This window comes from Podarcis muralis, chromosome 2 (genome assembly GCF_964188315.1).
Source record: "Podarcis muralis chromosome 2, rPodMur119.hap1.1, whole genome shotgun sequence".
NCBI classification, from domain to species: domain Eukaryota; kingdom Metazoa; phylum Chordata; class Lepidosauria; order Squamata; family Lacertidae; genus Podarcis; species Podarcis muralis.
The window spans coordinates 53,169,846-53,182,548 of NC_135656.1; the positions used below are offsets into that span (position 1 = coordinate 53,169,846).

General features: G+C 41.1%; 1 protein-coding gene across 1 annotated transcript in view; it reads right to left on the reverse strand.

Annotated features, from left to right (window-relative positions):
* LOC114591207 (uncharacterized) overlaps positions 1–12,703 on the reverse strand; it is a 77,183-nt gene that overhangs the window by 19,137 nt on the left and 45,343 nt on the right. Inside the window, exons 25-34 of the mRNA XM_028717887.2 lie at positions 11,751–11,969; positions 10,304–10,456; positions 9,539–9,699; positions 7,908–8,017; positions 6,756–6,874; positions 5,303–5,515; positions 3,584–3,727; positions 1,980–2,146; positions 1,678–1,793; positions 6–130 (exon numbers count right to left, since the gene is read on the reverse strand). Coding sequence (XP_028573720.2) covers positions 6–130; positions 1,678–1,793; positions 1,980–2,146; positions 3,584–3,727; positions 5,303–5,515; positions 6,756–6,874; positions 7,908–8,017; positions 9,539–9,699; positions 10,304–10,456; positions 11,751–11,969 — 1,527 coding nt within the window. The remainder of the gene's footprint in view (positions 1–5; positions 131–1,677; positions 1,794–1,979; positions 2,147–3,583; positions 3,728–5,302; positions 5,516–6,755; positions 6,875–7,907; positions 8,018–9,538; positions 9,700–10,303; positions 10,457–11,750; positions 11,970–12,703) is intronic.

A 12,703-nucleotide genomic window follows, 5' to 3' on the forward strand; every position in this document is an offset into this window, starting at 1 on the left:
ATTACCCTCTTCTCTTTTCTTGCAAACCCACGATTTTTTCCTGTAACAACTAGTTCCTGGCATTGAACCTTCGGGAACATCTAGCTGCACACAGCAATTCCAGAAGAACGTCCACGAATTATTACGTAACCTCAATTTTTAGAATCACACACAGAAAAAGTTTTGTTACTTTGAAAATAGATTTACAAACTTTAATAGTATTCAATGAGTTACTATTGCCCATTTGCATTCTATTAAGGGCTACTTCACAAAGTATCTTGTTAAGAAAACAAAATATTGCATATAAATATGTGAAAAGATAATGCACACACACATATGGAAAAGCATGAAACATACACATGGTAAATACATAATTATGTATGGCTAAAGTTAGCCATAACATCCCATTATATGATGTGTGAAACTGCCCAAACTTTTGCTTTCTTTTCCATAGCCTCCTGGTTTACACAACACAGAAAGCCAAACATTTGGCTTAGTGTGTTGTCCAAACTTGGGCTCATGGTACAGAAGGAAAAGGGCCATAGAAAAGCAAAGCAGCTGCAAGCTGCATGTTTGTGTGGTCACCGTAAGCCAGTTTCCTGTACCATGACATGTGAATGAGGGCAGTAAGTAGTGCAGCTAGTGGTCTCCTGGAATGAGTGTCAAAAATACCACATAGCAGATGGAAGCAGCAGAATTAACACATGCTCTGAACACTTCGTAAATACATTGGGGGGGGGGCACATTTCAAATTCCTCTAATGAGTCTTTGAGTTTGGCAGCTTCTAGCAGCATATTAGTGTCACACAACAAAAACAACATTCAGCAATGTGAGTCTACCAGGATTTTATGCAAATAGGTCTGGACAATGTATCCCCAGTAGAGCTACTTTAAGTTTCAGAGGGAGCATGGGGCTGATCATGAGCCTTAGAACTATTATGATATATTTATTTATATGCAACCTTTTCCCCTGAGGGGACTCAAGGATTCTTACAGATAAAAATAAGAACTGCCAATATCACCAATAATTTGAAAAATTAAACATTGATAAAATTATAAACTATACACACAAATAAAATCTATTAAAACATTACCAACTATTACAATAAAAACAGAATGGCAGCAGCCGTCTCATTAAAAGCAGTCAGTGCCCCAAAGCCCGTTGGAACAAGGAAGTCTTCACCTGCTGGCAGGACAACAAGGAGGGAGCCAATATAGCTTAACTAGGGAGGGTAGGGCCGGATTTAGGTTTGATGAGGCCCTAAGCTACTGAAGGTAATGGGGCCCATTATACGTCCAGCTGTCCTTTGTCAACAACCAATTGTCGCTTTTTTGTGTGTTGAATATATGCTATATGGCAATTTATGCACCTAATAGGTATCTAAAGCCATTTGCACATAACAAATAGGAGCTCACACAATACAAAACACTGTTGCTGTATGTAGGTTTTACTTTATTTGTTTTTTATCTTATATTTTGGAAACGTACATCCAAGTTTTTTTTCCTTTAATTTTTTTGGGGGCCCCCAAAAGAGTGGGGCCCTAAGCTATAGCTTGTTTAGTTTATACGTAAATCCGGCACTGAGGGAAGGGGTTCCAAAGTCTGGGAGCAGCCTGGGACATTCAACTTTGTTGTAAATTTCAGAGTGTGGGTGCTTATTCTTGCTGGCAGCAGCAACTGTGGGCCTCACTCAACTTACCAGTTTAAATCTGTGTATAAAACATTAGCCTTTGACCACTCCAAATGGGTACAAAATAGACCACCATGAAGACCAATCCAATAGACTCCTCTTGGCAATATAGTAAGAAGTGAATCCTAAATAATTTAAAAGGTAGAACACCTATGAAAGAGTGGTGTAGAAATGGGGGACAGATATTTTACAAAAACTTGTTTATCAGCTTAAAACCATCCTCCAAACTGGCATTTCCCACTGAAGTTGCCACATGGCATATCCAAAGTCATACAAGTAAATATATATAATGTGAAAACACAGGCTTATACCATCTCGTTTCTACTAGATATCCAGAGAAGGTCTGCGTCCCTATATCGTCTACACATATCTCTTGCATCGAACCATGTATTTTCTGTTGCTTTGGGGAAGTAATAACAGCTGCCATGCCAGTACACCCAGCCATCTTCAACAGGACATCTCCCACCAATCAAGGTCCCTGAAATGTAAACACACACATACAGGGTGAATTGTTTCCAGGTAAGCTAGCCTAAATATTATATGTAATACTATGTTTTACTACCTATGTAGACCAAACGCATAAGATACATATGAAATCTCAGAGCTATGATCAAAGAAACATGCTTCAAGCCTTATTTACCAGGCCCACCTCACAAGATCAGGTTCCACCAGTGTGCACTTTTCAGGTACCACAGAGCATACAGCTGTCTTCTTCTCTTCCATCACTGTGCTAAAGCAGAACCCTTCTTGTTAGCAGTGAAATAACATGTCAATCAAACAGCAAAATGCACTCTATTTTTATGTTGTGGACCACCCTGAGAACTACGAATGAAGGGTGTTATATAAATTTAAATAACAAGAATAATAATAACAAGAACAAGAACAACATGCAACCTCTAATCCTGGAGTGACTGCTTGGAAGATAAAACAAAAGTGGGCACTATACTCCCTGAAACCATCTGATATGAGGCACCTTCATTTGTATAAAATTATCTGAAAAACTAACCCTTCACAATTATGGGCATTCCTCAACTATTTTGGGAAATGCAAAGATTTACTAGTAAGCAAAATAAACTAGGAAAAAGTGGATCTTTTATTCTTGAGCTGTCAGAAATTACAAGACATGAGGCTTGTTTTGGACATTTTACCCAACACAATAAAAACTGCCCTTTATTGACAAATTACGGAAATCAAGCAAGCTCATTTACATCATTCACTCCCTACAATTAATTCCAAAGTATCACTACAACACATGGTATTATTTTAAAAAAATGGCACTCATTTTGATTTGATTAAGAAGTAGCTGACTTTCTTCCAGAGTACAAATATAAAGCATCTGCCTCTTGTAAGAAACAATTAAATTGTGGAATTGCCAATGATATGGTTTTTTGCCCATGATCAGTTTTATTTGTTGGAAAAACTTAATGCTGTTATTTTCCATACTGTCTTTGAAAGAAGGATACTGGATTATTGCCAAATAATTTGTTGAATTTTAAGCTTGTTATCATAAAACATAATTAATAATCTTATCCTACAATCTTTATCAAATCCTTGATACTTTGAGTGAAGTCTGAATACTATCTCTATTCTCTGATTTTTTAATATAACTCAAGTACTGAGCTAATCCATGACTTCAAAAGGCTGCTAATCTTTCCTTCCAACCTTGTGAGTAACAAATAGCAGCGTTATTACTTCACTTAGCTATATCCCCCTTGCATTTTGACATTTCAACTTCACACCTTTCAAAGAAATAGGATTGGTTCTATATACTTAAAGGAATTTAATTTCAGCTGAAACCAGAAAAGGATCATGACCACTGTTTGATATTCCTACAACTTTTGTCATAATGTGGATTCTCATATTTATGGGAGCAGAAATTTTTAAGAAGAAGCAGAGAAAGGCGTTCCCAGATCACCTTTTTTGCAAGCGAAAGTAGGGTCATTTTTGCTGCAAAACAAGCTGTCACCACACAACCCTGTATAGGGGTTGCATGGCACATCATCACCACACTTGCGGCATATTTGTTCACAGTTCTCCCCAAATCTTCCAGCGACACAATCTATGAAAGATGTAAAATGTTATATTACAGTGAAATACAGGAATTGTAGGCTACATCTGTGGATAAATCTGGCTACAGCTGCATAACAAATGGATTACGAAAAGACAATTTTATTCAAAACCCAATTTTAGAACAGGGGACGTGATGTATAATAATAATAATAATAATAATAATAATAATAATAATAATAATAATAATAATGTCATTATTTCTACCCTGCCCATCTGACTGGGTTGCCACAGCCACTCTGGGCAGCTTCCAGCATATACAGAAACATAATAAAACATTAAAAACTTCCCTATACAGGGCTGCCTTCAGATGTCTTCTAAAGGGTGTATAGTTATTTATCTCCTTTACATCTGCTGAGAGGGTGCTCCACAGGGTAGATGCCACTACCTAGAAGGCCCTCTGCATGGTTCCCTGTAACCTTGCAGTGAAGGAACTGCCAGAAGGCCCTTGGAGCTGAATCTCAGTGTCTGGGCTGAACGATGGGGGTGGAGACGCTCCTTCAGGTATCCTGGGCCAAGGCCGTTTAGGGCTTTAAAGGTAAGCATCAACACTTTGAATTGTGCTCAGAAACGTACTGGGAGCCAAAGTAGGTCTTTCAGGACTGGTATTATATGGTCCCAGCAGCCGCTCCCAGCCACCAGTCTAGCTTCTGCACTCTGGATTAGTTGTAGTTTCCGAGTCACCTTCAAAGGTAACCTCACGTAGAGTGTGTTGCACTAGTCCAAGAGGAAGATAATCATGGCATGTACCACTCTGGTGAGACAGTGAACAGGCAGGTACAGTCTCAGTTGGCACACCAGATGGAGCTGCCCTGGACACAGAATTAACCTGCGCCTCCATGGACAGCTGTGAGTCCAAAATGACTCCCAGGCTGCATACCTAGTTCTTCAGAAGCACAGTTACTCTATTCAAAACTAGGGAGTCCCCACACCTGCTTGCCCCCTGTATCCCAGAAACAGTCCTTCTGTCTTGTTAGGATTCAACCTCAATCCGTTAGCTGCCATCCAACCTCCAACTGCCTCCAGACACTCACACAGGACACTCACACACCTTCACTGGCTCCGATTTAAATGAGAGGTAGAGCTGGGTATCAACTGCAACCTGGTGAACACTCAGTCCAAACCCTCTAATGATCTCTCCCAATGGCTTCATGTAGATGTTAAAAAGCATGATTGAATCATCCAAACATGAATATGACATAGAATTTAGTATCTACCAGAAAATAGTGTAGCAATTGATGGCACATATTTGTTATGCCCACATTCCTTGTTCTTTGTCTCTTTGTTGTCTTTGCCCACTGCGAGTATTTAGATGGTCAACTCCTTAGAGCTACAAGCCTTCTTTTACTTCTATATTACATATATCTGAAGCATCCCCTCCGTATGTAGAAACCACTGCCTCATTTAGGATGGCCCAGTGTCACTTTCTAATTAATAGGCATGCACCCATCCCAAAATTGTTATTAATAAAAATAATACAGACAAACCAGTTGCATTTGAGTTAAATTATATAAATTTCAGCAAAGAGGTAAAAGTAAATAATTCTGCACATACTTGTACTGCATACCTGATTTAATCCAGGTTTTCACACTTTTGTCCCTGGTATTGTATATGCTTAGACCAGTGTGTATCATGAAATCTTTCCCTGCTTCTACCACTCCAATACACGTTGACAAGACTAAACAGGCCTGTTTAGCCTCATTTAAAGTAGAATACTTAGGAGCTTTTCCATCAGGAAGGTAAAATGCTCTTCCAATGAATTCGGTAAAGAGATCAACATCTGTTTAAAATAAAAGGAACAGTCAACTTAAATGAAATGTATAAAATATGACTGCTCCTAATTATTGTGCAGATTCGTGATGTGCAAGTGCAACCTGCCAGTTCACAAATGGACAGATATACTCTGATTTAAGGGCCCCAAACTAGAGCAACTGTTGCAACAGAAAGACTAACAGATAACAATGCATTGTTATGTCTTTTTCACCGAATTATTTTTTTCCTAAAAGATTCCCCTTTTCATTGGTACAAATGTTTGTCTTGTCAAGGACCTGAGCTTTCAGAAATAGTACACATTTACACACAAATGATTGGAGTGCCAAAATGGCCACACAAGTAATACTGATATTGAATTTAAGCATTGTACTTAGACACTTGAAGAACTACAGTGAAAGGTATGGTATCTGAAAGGTATCTAGAAAACTCTGTGCTTTTGGACTGTGTTTAATGGGACCACCTAGAAGTAAAGAAGAAGAATCAGTATATACAGTGCTACCTTGGTTCTTGAATTTAATCCATTCTGGGAGTCTGTTCGACTCCCGAAATGGTTTGAAAAACAAGGTGCGGCTTCTGATTGGCTGCAGGAACTTCCTGCACTCAATCGGAAGCCGCAGAAGCTGAGTTGGATGTTTAGCTTCTGAAAAACGTTTGCAAACTGGAACACTCACTTCTGAGTTTGTGGTGTTCAGGAGCCGATTGTTCAGGAGCCAAGCCATTCGACTACCAAGGTACTGAAAATAAATTGATATGTGAGTGTTTTAAATGTGTGGATCTGGCCTGCAGCTTTTTATTGTTTTAATGTATTTTTTTATTAAAATGGTGAGTGTGATCTGTCAAGAGTATATTTTAATGAAGAAAAGTGGGACAGAAGTCACAAATAAAATAAATAATAATATGCATACTTGTGAGTCAAATTCACTGAAATCAGGAGGGCTGCATGGCCAGAGAAAGTCAATAGGTTTTAAGAGAGCTTAAGGAGGTATGATAGAGTTGTTATAACTCATTACATATTGTCATTTCATGTCCAGTGCTGATCTGGTCAAACAGATTTCACATCTTTTTGAAGCACTGTCATCTGTTTGATGAGGTGATACTGATAGCAATTTTGACAATGGGGACAAACCACAAGAAATAACACAACTATATGACTTACAACTCTTTGGGGGGGGGAGACACATTAAGTTTATAGCCAGAGTCAAGTTGTGCATCTGTTTCTGAGAGGCAAAAACAACTTATTAATTTACCTTGTCTCTTGCAAATCCATTTTCTGTGAAGAGAACAATCAATCACAGAAAGATATCTCTTGAAAGCAACTCCACAATCAGAAACAGATTGTGTATATCTTCTGTTTTGCCTAACCACCCTGCCAGCAGTAAAGAAGGAGAAAAAATGTACAGGTTCTGATTAATTAAACCATTCCTTAAGGCTTGCTCTATTTCAACAATATTACGGGAAGTTTTCAAAACCACACAATAAATTTGGGCAACAAACTTCAATTGCATTCTAAAATTAGCAACCTGAAAAGCCATATAAAGATTTAAGGCTGGTTCAATCTGAGAAGTAGCATTCTGCTTGTATATACCTCGGCAACTAACTGTATGGAAATAAGAAAAAGTAATGGTCAGAAGAGGAAAGAAAACTGTGCAGTATAAGCTAGAATCTAAAAGAGGTTGGCAAGGCAAGACTAGCCAGTAAGCAAAGAGAATCTAGAGGAGACCCCTGTTCCTGGGCAAGGCACAGAAGGAACAAAGAAGGATTTTTTGGAAACCATATCTAGTATAAAGATTGAGGCTGTGCGATCTCTGCCTTTCTTGGGGAGGAGGAAGAGACAACCCATTCTTTCAGTGTCTCATCCTCACTTATGCCAGAGAATGGCAAACTGCCCTGAAATTGCCATAAATTATCCATTCAGTTTGGACAGTGATATTTTGACTTCATGTATGAACAAGCCTTTTGCCCATGTGCACAACTCCTTCACAATGTAAACATTCAAACCTGTAAGTCAAAACATGAAACTGCAATAACTGGTTTTGAACCAAACCAAGATACTAAACCATAGTTTGAATTTGGTTTAATATACTATCTTGTGCTAAAGGTGAAAACCATAGTTTATAGGGTCAGATGAAATAGGAAACCATGGTTAATTTGAGATTTTTTAGTTTGAAGAGAAGAATGAAGAAGCTGAATTGACAGTCATTGTGGTTTTAGAGACTTGAAAATCAGCGAGATCCTTACTGAAACAGAAAGAACCTCTGAATACTTTCTTAAAATAAAGAGCATGTACTAGAATCTGAATATATCACGTGATCATTTTTTCTGTTGAGAAACTGGACTTTACTAAGGCTCTGAAAACAGTATTTTCTGCTAATACCAGACTATATTAGAAAACATCTCACCATGCATTTTGAAAGATTGAAGTTGTGTTATCTACCCAAATATATTGATATGACCGCTTGCTGAAGATCAAACCAATCCAGCTGTCATCTCCTGTATACTGTACCCACATCTGTAAGAATAAACAAACCTGAACTGTTCTTTATGGTGTAGGAGCAGAATACATTTAATATAAACCAACATTCAGAAAAGGGAAAAGTCCTAAAACCTATTTTATAGCAAGAATCCTAAAGCCTTATATCCAAACAACATTTAATCATCCTTTGAATCAACTTTCTAACACATAAAAACCTCCTTTAATAGGTCTAGTTTAGATAACGGTGGTATATGCTTTTAAATAATAATTTAAGAGAGAAAACTGAAGTAAGCACATGGATTACAAAGCTCCAAATGTCTTCAGATAGCACTGCTAACATAGATTCAGTTTCTCTCAGCTGCAAGGAAGCTTTCTAAAGCATTCATAGTCACTGTAAGAGCACTGTATAAGGTTTCTCACCACCACTTTCTATAATATGTCTAAAATACTTCTATTATTGTTACTGTATTTTTCACCCTATAGGACACACTTTTTCCCCTCCAAAAATGAAGGGGAAATCTGGGTGCGTCCTATGGGGCGAATGCAGGCTTTCGCTGAAGCTTGGAGAGCGAGAGGGGTCGGTGCGCACCGACCCCTCTCGCTCTCCAGGCTTCAGGAAGACACCCGCAGCCTAGGCAGCCCTGCGGGAGTTCCCGGAGCATCGGGCGCCCTGAAAGCAGAGCGCCCGGCGCTTCGGGAACACATCCGCAGCCTAGGCAGCCCTGCGGGAGGTCCCGCAGGGATGTCTAGGCTGCGGATAGCAGCCTGCTTCCCGGAGCTTCGGGCGCCCTGAAAGCAGAGAGTTCCCCGCAGGGCTCCCCACGCTGCGAATAGCAGCCTGCCGCCCGGCGCGCAGGGCACCCTGAAGCAGAGCGCCCCTCACGCCGGGCATACATCCGCAGCGTGGGGAGCCCTGCAGGAGTTCCCCGCAGGGCTCCCCACGCTGCGAATAGCAGCCTGCCGCCCGGCGGGCAGGGCGCCCTGAAGCAGGGCGCCCCTCGCACCGGGCAGACATCGGCCAGCCCCACAAGCTCGGGGGACAGCAGGGAGGTGCAGCGCCGCCATCCCGCTGTTCCCCAACCTGGTTCGGTTTCCCCGACCTGCTTTTGGGGGGGAAAATAAAGGAATTTCCCCCCCTTTCTTTCCCCCCCAAAAAACTAGGTGCGTCCTATGGGATGAAAAATACAGTAGGTAACTAATGCTGCAGTTGTAACAAGAAATAACAGTGGCTGGCTGGAGACACTACTGCAACAGAGTCCTTTTGTGCTGGAAAAAGAAAGACCGACACAACTGGCCTCACTCATGATTGAAGAAGCTACACACACAAATCATAGTTACGTGATATAGTAAACTGGGGAAGTACCTCCCTTGTTGGGTAGGTATCTGAATTGCTTAAATCTGAATGGAGAAGCACCTGCAATTTGTATGGCTTCTAAAATGAACAAAAGAAAACAGTCACAGAATTAACCTAATTAAGTCTAATTCACAAACCAGCCCCTATCCAGTGTGAGAAGGATATAAAGCAATTACACACCCACCCCAGCTCACAAATAGTACCTTTTCATGACTGTTTGTAATTTTAACTAGGTCTGTTCCCTTAAATCCTTGGCATGCAATCCTGGCATCGGTCCATGTGGCTGTTTTTGTGTGTTCCACATAGTAACATGACTTGGAATAATGGTACCACTGGGGCTTCTTTGGGCACGGATTTGTGAAAGCTTAAAAACCAATACAGTAAGTTGTAATATAACTTTGAAACCACAAGATACACCTGCATATCTATGTAATTAAATGCATTTCTAGCTGTGAGCAAACCATACTGAATTAAAAAATTAAAAAAGAGTTAAGTCCAGTCAAGGCAACTATGGGGTTGTGGCACTCATCTCGCTTCAGGCCAAGGGAGCCAATGTTTGTCCACAGACAGCTTTCCGGGTCATGTGGCCAGCATGACTAAATCGCTTCTGGAGCAACGGAACACCGTGACAGAAACCAGAGCACATAGTAATTGTAGTACCTTTGTAGCACTTCAGAGAGCACTACCTAGTGAGTTTGTGGCTCAGTCGCTTAAGTTACTATTACATGCACCAGTTTCCTGTATCATTTAATTTTACCGTACTTACACAGAAAACTAATGTTGAGGTAAATGGTAAAATTTATAGGAAAGATATTAGTAAATGAAAACCAAAATTTCAATGGTTAGTAGAGTTAGAGTGACTTCTACAGAGTGGCTGACATAAATTAAAGGAGGTACTAAAAGAAAGACAGAGAAAGCCACATAAAATGAGAGAATAAAAAAGGAAAACCTATGTCTAGAAACTGTACCTTTTGCATTACACTCTGGATCTGGGGAGTCCAAGGTACACTTGGTAGGGCCAATGGCTACACATTCTCCAGTAATCGGATGGCAAGGTAAGTTATTGGCACACTTTTTGCAAGTGAATTGACAATTTGTACCAAAAAATCCAGGATTGCAAACTAGAATAAAATTTGAGGATTAAAACAGCAAAAGAATAAACTAAAAACCAGATTAACAAGAACATTTCAACATTTGACTTTTACTATGAGCTGTTTCAGGTATGCAAATAGAGCCCAACTTGCTCTGCACTTCCAAAGTATATTACCATTGGTTGGCTCCAGGTTAATATTACTAATATGTACATGCATATGCAGAAGCTAAGTCCCTCTGTATTCACTGGGGCAGACTCCCTCCCAAGTGTGCATAGGATAGTCACCTTACTGTATATTTAGTTCTTTTCCTAAATAAAAAAAGTGATTCACAAACTGAAGATAGGTTGTTGTTATCCCATATTAGATTTGGGAAGAAACATGAAGAGAGCAGAGAATGACTTGCCATCTAGTGAGCAATGAATGTGGGACTTGGGGGCTCACAAGTCAGTCTTCTAGCCACTGTGCTACACTAGGTAAAGGTACCCCTGCCCGTACGGGCCAGTCTTGACAGACTCTAGGGTTGTGCGCCCATCTCACTCAAGAGGCCGGGGGCCAGCGCTGTCTGGAGACACTTCCGGGTCACATGGCCAGCGTGACATCGCTGCTCTGGTGAGCCAGAGCCGCACACGGAAACGCCGTTTACCTTCCCGCTAGTAAGCGGTCCCTATTTATCTACTTGCACCCGAGAGTGCTTTCGAACTGCTAGGTTGGCAGGCGCTGGGACCGAACAACAGGAGCGCACCCCGCCGCGGGGATTCGAACCGCCGACCTTTCGATCGGCAAGCCCTAGGCGCTGAGGCTTTTACCCACAGCGCCACCCGCGTCCCTACTGTGCTACACTAGAGTTCATTAATTGCGGATTGAATGAAAAATAGCTTATTTGATAGAGAAGTTCAGTTTTATCTGAAAGAGGCTATGATTAATTTATGTATTTAAAGTATTTCTACCCCATCTTTTGTCCCATGAGAGCAAAATAGTAATTAATGCTTTGATGTTGACATCACCAAAGCTGTAAACTCTTGACCCAGCTGGACATATTTACTTTTGGAACCAAACAGTTCCAGAGTCATCTAGATTTAAGAAACTAAAACATTACATAAAATTTAATAAGTTCTACTATTTTTAGGATCAGAGTACTTTGGATAAGTTGGCAACAATGACAATGCCGTAACAAGAAAGAGACGTACGTAGGAGCCAACAGCATGCATCTGCCAGTTAACAACTTAAGAGGCATTTCATAAGATCAGGAAAAAGATAGTTTGGTAGCCACAGCCACATTGTTATAGATAAGTGTATAGATAAGTTCCGTTAAGTGACTCACCAGACTTCACATATAAGGTGTCATGTGCATCGACGCTTTTGAATATATTTGTTCCACTAACCATATAATACTGGCCTTGTGATAAAACTATACCAGTACAAGTAGTTTTCTCAAAAATGCAATCCTCTTCAGCATCACTCAAAGTATAGAACATTTTTGGCAATGCGTTTTGTCGTTGTGGTATAATGTGACCTTTGTATTCCTGGAATATATTCATTGCTGTCCAAAGAAAACAATCATAGACCGTGATTATTACCATCAGTTCAAAGACTAAGATGATATAAGAAGAGCCTATTGGATCAAGCCAATGGCCAATCTGGTCCAGCATCCGATTCTTACAATGGCCAACCAAATACCTGTGGGAAACTTGTAAGCAGGACATGACAGCAACAGAACTCTCCCCTTGTGTGGTTTCCAGAAATTGGTATTCAGAAGTATACTGCTTCCAACCAATATAGCCTCCATCACAGCTAAGAGTCATTGATAAGACTTTCCCTCCATGGATTAGTCTAATACCGTATTTTTCGTTCCATAGGGCGCACCGGACCATAGGGTGCACCTAATTTTGGGGGGGGGGGTAAAGGGGGGAATTCTTTCCCCCCCCCAAGCCCCAAAGAGCAAAGAAGCCAAGACAGTGAGCGAGATCCATCCCGCTGGCTGTCTTGGCTTCCTCTGTTAGCCGTGTGTAACTTCTCCAGCCGGGAAAGGCTGTGCACAGCTTTGGCAGAAGCCGCGGGGCTTGGGAAGCCCGAGCTTCCCATGACCCCAGCCCACAGAACGGGTCTGGGAGCGGCGGCGAGGTTGCGCGCAACCTTCCCTTCGCTCCCAGAGCTTGCCGGCTCCGTAGGCTTGCGGATAGCTGCCTGAAGCCCGGGGTGCGCAGCGGGAGTTGGCGCTGCGCTTCCCAGGCTTCAGGCTGCTATCCACAAGCCTTCGGAGCCCGGCGGGAACTC